At 45.0% G+C, this 15802-nt stretch overlaps 1 protein-coding gene across 7 annotated transcripts; it reads left to right on the top strand.

The window, feature by feature from the left end:
* The first annotated feature begins 1187 nt into the window (after window positions 1-1187).
* On the top strand, window positions 1188-14487 carry arfip2b (ADP-ribosylation factor interacting protein 2b). 7 transcript variants are annotated; one of them, XM_061751027.1, is made up of 10 exons: window positions 1188-1311; window positions 6687-6791; window positions 8619-8675; window positions 10941-11049; window positions 11502-11558; window positions 11753-11868; window positions 12282-12503; window positions 12812-12969; window positions 13051-13225; window positions 13354-14487. In XM_061751027.1, exons 2-10 carry the CDS (start codon window positions 6693-6695, stop codon window positions 13507-13509), a joined length of 1149 nt encoding a protein of 382 aa, XP_061607011.1. In that variant the 5' UTR covers window positions 1188-1311; window positions 6687-6692; the 3' UTR covers window positions 13510-14487. The 7 variants fall into 7 exon arrangements, with proteins under 7 accessions (XP_061607011.1, XP_061607013.1, XP_061607010.1 ...); XM_061751026.1 differs by lacking the exon at window positions 1188-1311 and adding an exon at window positions 5272-5496; XM_061751029.1 differs by lacking the exon at window positions 8619-8675.
* The last annotated feature ends 1315 nt before the right edge of the window (window positions 14488-15802 follow it).

Raw genomic sequence — 15802 nt, 5'->3', positions numbered from 1 at the left:
GTGTCAGCAATTGGATTACAACAACCTCGGGGTAGGTCATCTCAGTTAGCACGAGCGCCACGGGCATCCATTCATCTTCGTCACTCTCTTCAATGATTTCTTCGTTCCTCACAATCGCCAAAGCAGCTTGTAACTTTTGTTTTTTGTTTTTTTTGGAGACACAGGTCCTAATCAACGCCAGGAGGGTTCTGCCCCAGCCCGCTAGCATTCCTGACTCACTCCCTCAGGGAAACACTCAGATGTGATTTATTAACACCAACGTGATGACTTGGTTTCACGCTGGCTTCCTGGAACCCGCTGCCAGGTTGCCTTTGCTTTTCCTCCCACCTTCTCTTCGTCTCCGCTCCACTGGGACATGCCAACAAATTTGCTTTTCAAATTAGTTTTTCTATCCTCTTCCTGAATAAAGTCTTAAGTCTTTGAATTAATAATAATACACAAATGTCTTATATAGGACCCCTGCTGGACCCCCTGCAGTTTGCCTACCGAGCAAACAGGTCTGTGTTTGACCCAGTCAACATGGGACTGCACTTCATCCGAGAACGCCGCGAGGATCCCGTTCGTGGACTTCAGGTCTGCGTTCAACGCCATCATCCAAGAACTCTCCTCCTCCAAGCTTCTCCAGCTGAGCGTCTCGCCTGCCATCTGCCAGTGGATGTACAGCTTCCTGACGGGCAGGACACAGCAGGTGAGGCTGGGGGACGCCACCTCATCTGCACGCACCACCAGCACCGGGGTGGACCTCAACACACCTGGCTGTCAAACTCCTGAAATTTGCACACGACACCACAGTCATCGGGCTCATCAAAGACGGTGACGAGTCTGCGTATCGACAGGAAGCGGAGCGGCCGCAGCGGCCGGAGCTGCGGTGTGGCCGATGCAACCTGGAGCTGATGATCGTGGACTTCAGGAGGCATCCTTCGCCACAGCCGCCCCTCAGGCTGTCCAAGTGCCCAGTGTCAACCGTCGAGACCTTCAAGTTCCTGGGAATTACAGTCGCCATCAACTCCATCCTCAAAAAGGCCCAGCAGAGGATGTACTTCCTGCGGCTTCTGAGGAATCACAGCCTTCCACGGGAGCTGTAGAGGCGGCTCGACACAGCAGTCATCGAATCGGTCCTGTGTTCTTCCATCAGTCTGGTTTGGCGCTGCGTCAAAAAAGGACAAATGGCGACTGCCGGAAAAATTGTTGGGACCCCGCCCTTACCCACCCTTGAGGACTTGCACGCTGCCAGAACTAAGACAAGAGCATGCAAAATCCTCTTGGAGCCTCCACATCCTGGTCATCACCTCTTCCAGCTCTTCCCCTCAGGTAGGCGCTATCGAACAATGCTAACTAAAACCAACAGACATTCCAACAGCTTCTTCCCTCTGGCCTTTAAATTGCTAGCGGCTATGCGACTCTCCGTCGTGTGTTTTTATATTTCAAAATGATTGTGTCTATTGTCATACTAGAGCGGCTCCAACTACGGGAGACATATTCCTTGTGTGTTTTGGACATACTTGGCAATAAAGCGGATTCTGATTCTGATTAAAATTACGGCAAGTCCATGTGGGTTGTTAGCACGCTAGCTGTTAGCATTGTTGAAATTAGATCAAATCAAAGTCACTCCATCCGTTTTTTTTAAAAACAATAAAATCTGTCAACGGTCTGAACTAAGCAGGAGAAATTATTAGTTTTTCTTCCTCGGGTGACGGCGGGTTTTAGGGAGGGGGACTTTTTTTTAGGGGGGCTAGCTTGCGGCTTCAAAGGAGCGCTAGCATCCATCTTCTTCCGAGTTGATTCCAGCAGCTCAACTCCCAGGAGCACTGAACCGCTCCTGACATCCCAGAAACCAAAACAAATGAATCAGCGGCGATCGAAGACAAGTTGGACGTCAGACCCGACGAGACGATCTCAGCACAGCTGATGGACGCTAATTTGTGTTAAAGGTCCTGGAAGGGACATAAACGCATGACAGTTGTACGAAGTATTAGGGCCACACAGAGGGAAAAAATGTCATAAGATTATCGTTGACGGCGACAATGTTTGTTCGATATTCGTTAGAAGAGGCGCATGAAAGCGACGTCCAAAGTGTTGGAAGTGTTCTCCGTTTGTGTCTGTGTCATTTTGGACTACAATCTAATAGCGGCTGACAGCGGCCATTTTTACAGTGTACTCTCCTCTAACCGGCCACTTCATTAGGTACACAACCAATACTAAATGTATGCCTTTTTCAAAGATAATAAATGCTCACATTTAGTGCGGGGAATTTGTACATTCGTACATCTGCAATCTAGATATAAATATTTTTAAAATCATTTTAACTGGGGCCCGGCTGATAGGGATTTTTTTTATTTTTTTTTAAATGGATTCCAATATTTGGCACAATAAAATTCAGATAACCGATTAATCGGCCAATTCATTTAGAAAACATATAAACGCTGAAACTTACCGAAAATTTGCCATTGGTGTTTTTTTGAATGTCATTATCTTTGTCTTGTTAAGTGTACAAAAAAGAAGGCGGAGGACGAACAACCTATCAGAGACAGAAGGTGTGACCGAGGTGTCAATCATTTGCGACGCACGCGCAGAAACTCAAGAGTTACGGTTTGCGATTTGGATTTTAAGTCTGTGAGTTTGTGTTTCGGACAAAGGATTGGCTTTCAAGTTCGGGCTCCAAACCAAGGTTGGGGTTACAAATAAAGCTCAAGGTTTCAAGGCTAGGTTAAGGTTCCAAATTAGGGTTTCAAGCCAGGGATGGGGTTCTGTTTCAAGCCTGGCAGGGTCCACGATGTGGCCAAAACTACGGAGACCTCTGAAATAGGCCAAAATGTAACACAAAACTCTTTGTTTGGTTTTCAAATAATGCAAATCGTAAAATAGCAAATACGAGTGTGTCCAGCTGCTGCATCGTTCACGTGATCATAAATCAATCATTGGCCTGAAGCGGGATTTTTATTTGATTTTTTTGTTGTTGTTATTATTTTATTATCTGAACATGTGTTTGTGTGCTGCAATTATTTTGTATGACTTTTCGATGTTGTCAAATATTGGCACGCGCGACTCCTTTGTCATCTGGTGAAGCGCAAGCCATCATCATGTTTAAAAAAAAATAAAAAAATCCTGTTTTTTGCTGTGGTTGCCATGGAAACGGTGACTGCATCGCGGTACCTTCCCCCCCCCCCCCCCCCCCTTAATTTCCTGTGTCATTTCGGTCGAGCTGTTTATGTTTTTTAATACGCGGCCAGGAATTAAAAGGGGGAAAAAAAGGAAATTGGAAAATGATGGCCGTGCATGACGTCATTCCACCCAGCGGATTTGTTTCGGGGCCGCTTGCGTGCCGACAAACACAAAGGACAATAATAATAGTCGCCATAATGATCATCATAAAGACCACACAAAAATATAAGACGGCAACCACAGATGACAACCACACAATCAAAAAGAAAAGAACTCAACGATATCAAATTCACGATCAATTTTTGCCTCAACAGTATTTGCTATTTGGCGCCACCATCAGGGCTTTAAGCATATTTTTTTTACAACTCCTGTTATGGTTTCAAGCAAATCTTACTGCTTGAGGCCAGGGTTTCGAATTAGGGTGTACGCTAGCCGGATTCTAGTTTTTAACTTCCTCCTTCAACCTTCAAGCAAGTTGTATGGTTTCAAATGAGGGTTTTAAAACGGTGTTCTGGTTTCAAATTAGGCGTTTAAGCCACTGTTAGTTTGGATTTCAAGCAAAGGCTAACGTTTCAAGTCCGTGTTAGGGTTTCAAATTAGGGTTTGTATTAGATTAGGCTTTCAAGTCAGTGTTATGGTTTCAAATTAGGGTTTGAAGGCTTCAAGTTGGGTTTTAAGCCAAGATTCGGGTTTTAAGTCACGAGAATACGGCAGCAAAAAAACAAACATTGACAGGTTGAGCAAAGCCGATGACGCAGTTGTCTCCCCAACTATATTTATTTACAATTTCACAATTTACATAAATGTCCGAACTTTATAAATAGTACTTGCTTTGTCCCATTTACTTCGTTTACCCAGTATTAAACAATACTTTATTATCAAGACATTATTTATATTTGCATTTTCTTCTTCCATTGAACACCGTCACATCCAAGAAAATACACCATTCCGTCATCTCGGTCTTCATTATGTTCTACGTAAACACAACCTGCAGCTTTTGTATCATTTTCGATTACAACCCCAAATCCAATGAAGTCAAAGATGGAGACAGTGACGCCCCTGTCAGCAGTTCATCAATTCTCCTCGGTTCTGAGGAAATGGCCTCGCGCATGCGCTCTACATACAGCGTCAGGCAACCATTGCCACCTACTGACCCAAATGAGTAATGTGCGTGTTATACAATGTAAAACGCGAAGGGGGTTTAAAAGAGAACATAAATTACAAAGCCTCTCAACAAAGCTTTTACAAAATACATAAAACAATACACTAATGTGACACTTCGTGGACATCACATCAGCGGTCGGGTTTCAAATGAAGGATTTAAGCTTGGGCTAGCTTTCCAATCAAAGGAAATGGATATTTCAAGTTAAGACTTCTAATTAGTTTTTTAAGCCTGTGTTAATGCTTTAAACAAAGGTTAGGATTTCAAAACAGGGTTAAGGTTTCAATTTAGGGTTGCAAGTCAGTGTTAGGGTTTCAAATAAGGGTTTCAGGACAGGGTTAAGGTTTCAAATCAGGATTTCGAGCCACAGGCTGTGCGCGTGCGCGCTGCTGTACACCTCGTCACCAACAGGGGGCAGCATAGTCGCTCCCAATTGTATCCCAACACGACTGATGTCATCGTTGTAAAATGAGATTTACCTGTTGTGTTCGTCATCATTCCAATTTATATCACATGTAAACCACAAAAATGGGGGGGGGGGGAATAAGCACAAAACAAACAACATAAAATATAATCAACAAAAATAAGCACTCAATCTTAAAGAAGAAGAATGATAATAAAATATGCAATTACGAGCTTTCAGGCTTATAGTGTTGGGAGATTGTGATGCGTTAAGGAGTGCAAAAGTGAGTTCATGTTTAGCGTGAAGGAATTGAAACATATCCTCAGCAGCAGCGCGACACGGGCAAGGACAGTTGGAAAACTGGAAGTACCTCCCGGAAGGCATTTTCAACATCCACTAATGAATATCATCGTCGTTGGCAGAGTGTTTGCGTCGTTCGCTTGACCGCCGAGTGCGTCCTCTTGTCCTAAATAGAGGCTCTCTGATGCGCGTCACTTCCGCCGCATCTTCTTCTCCTTCTTCTGCTTCTTCTTCTTCTGATTCTTCTTCTTCTGCTTCTTCTTCTTCGCTGGCGGGGAGAGCATCCTGTTTACGTAGCCTCAAGTACAACAACAACGACGACGACGACGGCGGCGGCACTTGAGTTGTGTTATGTCATAAAAAATATCTTTCTTTCAACCGGGAGGGAGGCTCGTTTTGTTGCGCTTGTTTCGCCTGAGATGCTCCGTTTTCGCCGCTAGCAATTCGGACGACGGGACCACACACTCCGGTAATTCATTTCCCTTCTCTCGGATGATTTTTTTTTGTAATGATTGGGTTTTATATTTTATGAACGAAGGTATCTTTTGACACATTTTGAGTAAGCAGCTGTTTCTCGAGCCTGTCAGCCGGGTGAAGCTACGTGCCCCTCCGGTACCCCTCCGTAGCTCGAATCAGGCCTTTTCCAGACTCAATTAAACAATTGAAGAATGATTTTGTATTTAGCGTGTAAGTAACGTTCCTAAACCATCTTTAATCATGCAAATGACAACAATAAGCGTTTCCTTCTGCACGCCTGAGCGGCTGCACCTGCCATATGGCACCTGAACGCGGAGGGTTCCTTCAGATTCTCTTCGGGGGGGACTTACAATTTGTATTCGTTGTCACTACGACTTTTCAACAGGATATTTTTATCATTGTCAAGTGTAATCTCCAAAATTCCTACTTTTTAAGGAAATCTAAAAAAAAAATGTCTCGTTGCTTGAGTTCCCAAACACCGCATTGTCCAAATAGTTTTTTTCCCCCCTTATATTGCAACCCTATATTGGTGTGCACCGACATCAGTATAGCACTAACCCAAAATCGTGCACAATCACTCATTTCATACGCTAAAAAAAATTGCTAATATGTTACGCTGTCGTTGATTAAAAAAGTTTGACACGTCGCCAGACGTCCCCATCAAAGTCTGCCCAAACTCTTTTTCAGGATCTTGGAGCCACGAGTGCTGCAATGACTAAAATAATCAGCTGACTAAGTGGTGTAATAAGCAGAAATGAATTTGCACGCAAACTAACCTTCGTGGCTGACCAGTTCCTTTTGCACTGAACGATTACAACAATCAGGATTTAAAAAAAAAAAAAAAAAAAAAAAAACGGGCTTACTCAAATGTATGTAACTTAACTATTTTCACAAATGATTGCCCCAAAAAACCATCCAGACTTTCAATCTTGAGGCGCCGTGATGCCGCAAAGTAAGACGGAGGCGGAGTTTTACAACCCTTCTCAGTCGAGCATTCATAGATTTGTTCTGAAGCAATTTGGAACACTTTAAATTGGTTAATAATGCATGACGATAGCAGACAAGGCGGGGAGAGACCAATATTTTCAATTTGGGGAAAAAACAAAAATTGACCATATTTGGACGTGAGTTTTTTTCTGTCCGACAGTGACAATTCGGCATCTTTTTCTCTGTGTGAGCCAGGGTGCCATGGCGGACGGCATCATGAGCAAAGCGGCCACCATGGAGATCCCAATCAACGGCAACGGCGACACGGGCACGCTAGCGGAGGACGACGGCCTCGAGCAGGTGGGCGACGCCAACTGGTCTGCATACGCGTTCCTCATCGGGCCGATTGTTAACTTAGCGTCCGTCGCGAAGAGAATGGTACCCACGTTCTTTACGCGTGTGTGCGCGTGACAACCACCGGTGAGATTGCTTCTGCTTCTGCTTCTGCTTCTGCTTGACGATTCACTGAGGAAGTTTTTGTTTCCACAGAACGAATGAGCGCAGTTGCGCCGGCTCAGGTCACTTGAGATTGGAAAGCCGGTTAAGGGCGCGCGGCTGGCTCGCTAGCATATAACGCCCGTCGATGATCTGCGGATTTTCGCTATTCGCGGTCGGGCTAACCCTAACCCTGTCCCTTGTGAATCACGGGGGTCCGCTGTGTGTTTGTTTTTTTCTTTGTTCATTGGATTTCAAAAGAAAAAAGCAGACATGTTTACATGAAAACAACATTTGAATGAAAAGAAGCAGAGAGAAGAATGAATACATCTGATGCTCTCTGTCCCTTTTAACAGCAATATTTACATTTCACATTTGAATAAGCCATACAATATTATTTTGACACTTTATACCGTGATGGATACCATGACCGTGATGGGATTCAACTTATAGCATGACATGAATTTGAAGCCGTACCGCCCAACCCGAATTGGCGCCGACCGCTTTACCGATGAACATAAAAATGTTTTGGTTGCAGCTGTTACATCCGGCAAAAAGCAGCCCTAATAGAAATAAATGTTTATATACTGACAAATTTCAGCAGAAAGCGTCAACGTCTAATTAAGTTGGTTGAAGGTGGTTCAATTGCATTAAGATGGTTTCGGTGGAGTCACGATGGTGCGGAGCAGTCGAGCTGTTTTGGGTGAAGGTGAAACCCGGTTTAATCCAGTTGCGATGGCTCAGGTGAGATAAGGCGGTTCAGGCGTTGCGATTGCCAAGGTGATTCAAGGCGGTTCGGGCTGGTCAACCGAGTGGGGATTATGAAGATGACTTAAGGTGGTCCGGCTGAGTCCACTCCTTCAGCAAACACGCAAGTTCCTGCACCAAACGCTGACAGTTGCGTGTTAGGTAACCAAACTCTCTCTCTCTGTGTGTGTGTGTGTGCGTGCGCGCATATGTATGTGAGCTGCAGTGTTTACTGGGAGATAGCGACCAGTCACCATAGCAACTGCACGTAGGCGGAGCGTGGCTTAGCAATACCGCAAAAACTCAAAATCTTACCATCAATACGTCTTATTTCTTGTCAAAAGTCTCAAAACGAATCTGATAACACTTCAAATACGACTCATCTCTGAAAACATTTTTATTTATTTTTTTTTAAATCAGTTTTCATTTTTTTCAAGCTAATTTTTACTTGAAGTAGAACAAATATTGCAAGTTTATTTATTTATGTATTTTTTGATTTGATTAAATTTTTGTTCTCCTCACTCCACTGGCAATTTGGTTCCTACTTATTTCCAGGATAGATTAGCATGAAACAAGTGAAAATTGTTCAAAACAAGTTACTTTGTACGCGATGAGTGTTATTTGAATTGGTTTTGACGAGAAATAAGACGGGTTCTTGGTAAGATTTTGAGTTTTTGCAGTGCATCGTGGGACGGTGAGGCCGCGCGTGCGCACGGGCGTATGTGTGTCATTTCTAGCAAAGCATATTTCCTGTCAATGTAAACAATCTGAATGCTGAAAGTCACCAGTGCGCGTCACACATCTTGTTGATTTTCTTTGGCATCCTCCTGATTTCAATCATGTTTTTCTTTTTGTGTACTTTTTGGTTCTGTGTGTCGTTCGTGGTGGTCCTGGTGTGTGTGCGTGTGTGTGTGTGCGTGTGTGTGTGTGTGTGTCTGTGCGCAGGCTACAAAGCTGCAGTGGCGTTTAGATGAGAAGGTAGGATGCGGCAGAGGCGCCAGGGTGAGCGGACATTTGTGTGCCTTTGTTTGTTTGTGTGTGTGTGTGTGTGTGTGTGTTTGTGTGTGTGTAGTTCCTAGCACCGAAAGTCACAAGTGACTCATTTTGCGGTGACCAAAGCACTAACCCTACTAGGGCTGCACAATATATAGTTTGAGCATCGTCGTCGCAATTTACGTTTGCGCAATAGTCACGTCGCAGGCTGCTGCGCAATGTTGCTATCGTGCAGTCAATCAGCTGTAATATTAATGAGTGACCAGCAGAGGGGGCCTGGTAGGACACGCCAAGGAGGTTGATTAGTACCGATGTTGCGGTGAATTAATTATAACCCGTCAAACAACACACACGGAGCAGCCCAGAGTGTTACACACTTATTTCATTTTTTTGTATGGGAACTGTTAATGAGGACACAGGAAACAATTAGACGCCTGCATTGATTGTATTTCTCTTTAGAACGCGACGAACAAATTCACGTCGCGACCGATTACACTCGGGGGAGGAGGGAGAGCCGCGGCATCGTTGAAGGGATGAACTTCAGGTGTACACGGTAACACGTTTTGCGTAAACTTATGCACTCAAATGTAGAAATACTATTGTATACATTTAAACATAGGTGTAAAATAACAGATTGATTAAAAACAAATGAATCGTGTTAGGAATGTGCTCATGACAGCAGCATACGTGGGCATGAAAAGCAATGATTTTAACTTCATGTCTGGCTGAACTATTGTGCAGTACCAAGTGCAAAAACTTCATATGCGCATACTCCGGATGCGTTTGTGCTCTCCTGAGCCTCGTTTTTTTTTTTTTAATTTAGAATGAAAAAGAGAAATGTTTGCTGGTTTTCACATGTAGCTGCATTTTGAACTCGTAATATGTATCACAGGGTTACGGAAAACCGCAGTGTCACCCCCCCCCCCCATCCCCTCAATATCGTGCAGCCCTATAACCTACTGACTGACTCGCTACTAGTACTAGTGTGCTGCCTGGTCAGGCTGCCCTGACATGTAGAAATAGTTTTTGGTCTCACCTGGGTGACTTTCGTACGACTTCTGTCTCTGTCTTACTTTGCGGCATGACTACTTGTCATCGTACTAATGCTCTAACATAGATCATGTGGCAAAGCGATGGAACATTTGCAGAAACTTTCCATTGGAATTAGTTAGCTGGGACTTTCGGGTAGTTACATCGAAAGTATAGCCTGTCCATCACAATTCATCAAATCTGCTTGTTTTAGACAGGATTATGGTCAAATATGTTTTTATGCCCCAGCTGTATTAGGTTCCCGATATCCTCATTGACTGTCAGCCATTTTCAAAACGGAGTCCCCCACATTTGTGCTTTTGTGACACCGCAAACTATTAAGACAACGAAACCAAGACTGAGGAAAGGCTTTTCATACACGTACTTACTCCGTTGGACTGTGACCTATCTAAACTTATCCAACTTCCGATGTGTTGACATTTCTCTCGCTCACATTCGACGTGACAAGCCGAGGAGTCACACCCTAATCTTTATCCTCTACTCCAAAGCTGTGCTGATCTAAAATCCAAAGCGATGCAACGCTGCCATCTACGGGCATCTGTGAGACATAACCGCAGTTTACAAAGCCCACAAGCTGGTTGAGACCCTCTTCCACGTCGCAAAGCAAACTTGACGAATGTATTCAACATTAAAATGTATATAAACTTCTGCGGCAGTCCATGAGTTAAGAGCAATCTTCAACTTGGTCAAATTCCGCTTTATTCCCGTTCATTTCCATGGAAAGTTTCCGACTTGGAAAATGTCTTTGCTATTAGGCTAATGGTGCATATTATTTTTTTTCTGACATATTATCAATGTAATGTAACAATAATTGTGTTATTTAAGACAATAATGACACGACAATAAAGTCGTATAAGGGAGCGAAGCAAAAAAAAAACCCTTTTGATGATTTCAAAGCTCCTATGTTTTGGTAAACCAGACCTTATCTCTGTAAGTTCCAGACCTCCAGCTGAACAAATCGCAGTCAGCAAGTTTCCGATGCTATCGTATGCTTTCTCCTCCTCCTCCTCCCTTCAGCTTTCCGCTACACTTTCCTTATCAAAAAGTCTCCAGAGGCTAAAGCGTGTTCGTACAACTTGTATCGCCCGTAACCTTTAGTTAACCTTCCTAGCGTTGTCCTGCATTGAAAAACCGGCTGTGTCCAAGTGCTAATCTGCCCTCGTGCCCCCGCCCCCATCCCGCCATTCTGTGCGGACCCCGCCTCTCCCCTTGTGGCGTACGCAGGACCTGCACCAGGTGATGGTGTCGGGGCCGAACCTCAACGAGACCAACATCGTGTCGGGCGGTTACGGCGGCACGGCGGAGGGAATCATCCCCACCGGATCCATCAAAGGTAGCGACCGCGTCGGCCTCGCTCGGCGTACGGACGGGCCTGATGGTGAACAACGTGACGTAGCGTGACGTAACGTGACGTAGCGTGACGTAGCGTGACGTAGCGGTTCGACAGATTTGCTGCCTAAGCGGGCCGGACGATTTTTGCGGTCAGGAAGTAAACAGGCTAAGTTGAATGCGGTGGCCCTGGAAACAAAAGCCAAAGAGGTTCCTTCTTTAAAAAAAAAAAAAAAAAGAATGATAAAGTCCCCAGCGTAACACAATACCTTCCATTTAAATCATGACTTCAAGTGACCAAATTGAGTGTGTAAATTCATTCATCGTCTCGCCCGACAACGTGGACGCCCAAGTTACCAAAATGAATCCTCCATGAAAGAAACGCCCTCAAATGCTCGTCGGCGGGCGGGAACGAACGCCGGGCTAACGTTTGTGCATCTCCATTGTGTCTCTCAGGCCCGGCTGTGCGCTACAACCCCGACTTTAACAAACGGATCCCGGTCACAGGATTAGGTTGTGTACTTTTTTTTTTTGGAGTCTTTCTTCACTAAAATCCACATTTGGACAAACTAAAATTCTCCCGGGTTGCTTCCTCTCGCTTCATTGTTCCAAAGGCGGGTCAGGGCTGGTGCGATCCTTCTTGGCGGGCTTCTCCTGTCCTGACAAAATGTCGTTCTTGACTTTTCTTCTCTCGGCGCCACCCGCAGGTCCCGGCATGCATCGCAGCGCCAGCAGCTCGTCTATGGCGGCGGAGGAGGCCACCCGAGGCGTGGCAGTGGAGAAGCTGGAGACTGTCAAGAAGTGGGGTCTCAACACTTACAAGGTTCAAAGCCGCAGTGACTCGCTTTTTGAGGGTTTTTTTTTCCAAAGTGATGGTTGCCGGAACGGGCTGGGCTGCTCTAGATTTCCGATCATGAAGTTCACGGGTAACGTTGAGTGCCGGAGACCCTTAGGGAGGAACAAACAAAGTCATGAAATTCCTTACGAATAAATACGAATATGGAGCGTGGATATGGTTACAACTAGTGTCCTACCGAAAAGGGCTGCCCTATCTTTTTGAGTCGTGAAGTGAAAAGACAAAGTTGAAAATGGGATCATTAAAAACAAACAAGAAAGTTCCTCGGAAATACTTTTTGTGCAGAGCAAAGCAAATCGACCCAACTGGTTCATTGGCTCAACGGGCTGCCCTGCACCGCCGAAAACCTCATCTCGAAAGCTTTTATTTTTCTTCCTCAGTGCACCAAGCAGATGATCTCGGAGCGTTTCGGGCGTGGCTCGCGGACCGTGGACCTGGACCTGGAGGCCCAGATCGAGCTGCTGAGGGACACCAAGCGCAAATATGAGAGCGTGCTGCGACTGGCCCGAGCGCTCACCAATCATTTCTACAACATGGTGCAGACGCAGCACGCGCTGGGCGACACCTTCGCAGACCTCAGTCAGAAGTCGCCGGAGCTTCGGGTGAGGACACCAACCAAAAACGTTTTCTTGTTGATCGTATGTCCAGAGCTTAGACGACAAAGACCGCCAAATGGTTTGCCATACATTTTTGAATCTTGAAGTAAATAGCCGTTGAGTTGAGTGCGGGGGTCCGGTCATCGAAAGCAAAGTCAAGAAATACCTTTTCGGATACGTATCGGAATCATGAAGTAAACAAGCGGAGTCGAGCGTGGGACCGTTAACAATGAAGAAAGTTCCTCATAAGTCCAGTCTCCGTCTTTGCGTTGGCCGTTGGCGGGGGTTCCGTAACGTCACACCTGTCCCCGCAGGACGAGTTCGGCTACAACGCGGAGACCCAGAAGCTGCTGTGCAAGAACGGCGAGACTCTTCTGGGCGCCATTAACTTCTTTGTGTCCAGCATCAACACGCTGGTCAACAAGACCATGGAGGACACGCTCATGACCATCAAGATGTACGAAAACGCCAGGTAAAGACCGCCGCGCCGTCACGCCGCTCACAAAGCCGCGCGCATCTTTTGAGACGAAACCGCTACAAAACGGCCGCTCAGGTTGGAATTCGACGCGTACCGGTCGGACCTGGAGGAGCTGAGCTTGGGGCCCCGGGACGCGGCGGCCGTGGCCCGCATTGACGCGGCGCAGCAGCAGTACCAAGTCCAGAAGGACAAGTATGAACGACTGCGCTCTGACGTCACCATCAAACTCAAGTTCCTGGAGGAAAACAAGGTCAGTGCATCCTCGGGAGGGAAATGCAGAAAGAAAAACATCATACCCAAAACGTTTTACTGCCTAAACGGGTTGCCCTATATTCCCAATCGTGACATCCAGCAAAGTAACACGCTTGTCGTCCCCAGGTGAAGGTGATGCACAAGCAGCTGTTGCTCTTCCACAACGCCATCTCGGCCTACTTCGCCGGCAACCAGCAGCAGCTGGAGGAAACGCTCAAGCAGTTCAACATCAAGCTCAAGCCGCCCGGCGCCGACAAGCCATCCTGGCTGGAGGAGCAGTGAGCGCCGCCGGCGCAGTGGAGGACGCCTAAACCCTCCCCGTCCCCCGTCCCCCGTCCCCCGTCCCCCTCGCCCGCCCCGCTCGAACCCGACGACGCAAGTAGGCCAGTTTTCCCGGAACCTTCTAATATTGTGCGTTTTCATGTTGACCGAGCGGACTGAATGCTATCAAAACACTACCCAATCAAAATGGAGGAAATGCCAAGGGGACATTTTGAATCAGTGTACATGGCAAATTTGTGTCGTTTGTTTGTTTTTATTGTTGAAAACGTTTTTTTATTCATTATTATTTCTAGTCGGCATGACTCAGCCAACATGCAAATTTGTTGACCAAACCACTTTATCTTGTAATATTATTACATTCATGTGGTATTTTCTTTTTTTTTTTTTTTTTGGTAATGATTTGAAGGATTCACAGCGAACGTTCGCTATCCAACGCATTGTTTCCCAATCTTTGGTAAGCCCGGGTCCATATTTTACATCAGAAATATCTCACGCCGCCAAACTAAAATGTCTACCGTGAACCCGTTCATCGCGGGGTTCGGGTTAACTGTCGAGCTAGTTGTCGCTCCCCGTGCACCAGTTGAAAAAAAAATAAAATATATATATCTATATATATATAGATATATAGATATATAGATATATTTTTAAGATCAACTTAAACTTAGAAGCTCTCGTAGCAATCAATCGGCAGTCGAAGTCTTTGGAACGCTGCACTCCTCGCTCGTTGACTTCGTGCAAGAGTGAACGTGTCCCCCAAAATAATTTTATACACTGAAAGACGTCAGAAAACGGCAAAATGTCGTTCGTGAACGCGCCGACAAACAGCTCCGATTTCTAAGAAAAAAATAATAAGATAGATATTTTATTTGTGTACGTTGGAAGCTGAAGTGATGTGTTCTTGTCAAGTATGGATGATGAAGGATCACGCCGCCCGCCAAAACCTCACACCCCCAGAAATTAAAAAAAGTAATTTTCAAATGTTCCAGTTGTGTTCTTTTTTTTTTTTTTGGTTTTTGCATATTCAAGATAAAAAAAAAAAGCATCTTAAAGTGCAAATAACATAGCAATACTGAATGGGGGGGGGGGGGGGGGGGGGGGGGGCTCCGTTCATTTATATATGGGCAAACTTGTATTCAAGGGTCACATTAGATTTTTTTTGATGGGTAAGGTCATAGATGAGGTTAAAAAAAATTGAATAGTGATATTGTTAATTTTATTCAAGAATAAAGTCAAAATTCTCATTTTAATAATGAACCCCATGTTTAATGTAATTTTTAACTGCGACTAACGGAGGATTCAATAAATTGAAATATTTATCTCTTTTTGTGTTATGTAAAATGAATGAATGAATGACTTTCTTTTAACGGTGGACGACTGGTTAGCACATCTGCCTCACAGTTCTGAGGACCGGGGTTCAATCCCCGGCCCCGCCTGTGTGCAGTTTGCATGTTTTCCCTGTGCCTGCGCGGCTTTTCTCCGGGTACTCCGCTTTCCTCCCACATCCCAAAAACGTGTGGTAGGTTAATGATTATTAGGCGAATGGTTGTTTGTTTCTATGTGCCCTGCGATTGGCTGGCGACCAGTTCAGGGTGTACCCCACCTCTCGGCCGAAGGTAGCTGGGGTAGGGTCCAGCACGCCCGCGACCTGCGTGAGGAGAAGCGCTATGGAAAATGGATGGACTTTATTTGAACATAATTCATGCTCATTTTTTAATGATTAAAGAGTATAACCAATTGTTTAAAATATAATAACTATACTACTAACAACTAACTAACTAACTAACTAACTTTTACTCGTTTTTCTATGATTTACAATAAACAAATTAATGATTTTTTTGTTTTTGAATGGCTAAATGTATGCAACAATTACAGGACTCTTGAGCATGTAGATGCTCGTGTGGCATACTACAATCAAAATGGATCTATTTTTATTCAAAGTGAAATTTTGTTTTACTATTTGAAGTACATTTCTTAAGCTTTTTTTATGGAACATTTAAGATTTTTTTTTTTTTTTTTTAACTACGTCAATTTCCGATCGTACATGCTTTGGTTTTTCGATCGACCCTATCAGTGAGGCGGTCTTTCAGAGTATGAAGCCAATGGGAGGCTCTTCTCGCCCATGTGGGCACCATCTCGGAGTCCGATTGGTGGAGACGTTCCTCACACCAATTTTTGATTGACGCTATCAAAGAGGCGGTCCTTCAGAGTGTTAAACCAATGAGAGGTTGCTGTTAAGCGCATTGCAACAATCTCGGGATCTGATTCGTGGAGACGCCAATATTTGTGCGCGCCC

This window comes from Phyllopteryx taeniolatus, chromosome 17, assembly GCF_024500385.1.
Source record: "Phyllopteryx taeniolatus isolate TA_2022b chromosome 17, UOR_Ptae_1.2, whole genome shotgun sequence".
NCBI classification, from domain to species: Eukaryota; Metazoa; Chordata; class Actinopteri; order Syngnathiformes; family Syngnathidae; genus Phyllopteryx; species Phyllopteryx taeniolatus.
Note: the sequence above shows the minus strand (reverse complement) of the source record. Positions and strands in the feature narration are given on the sequence as shown.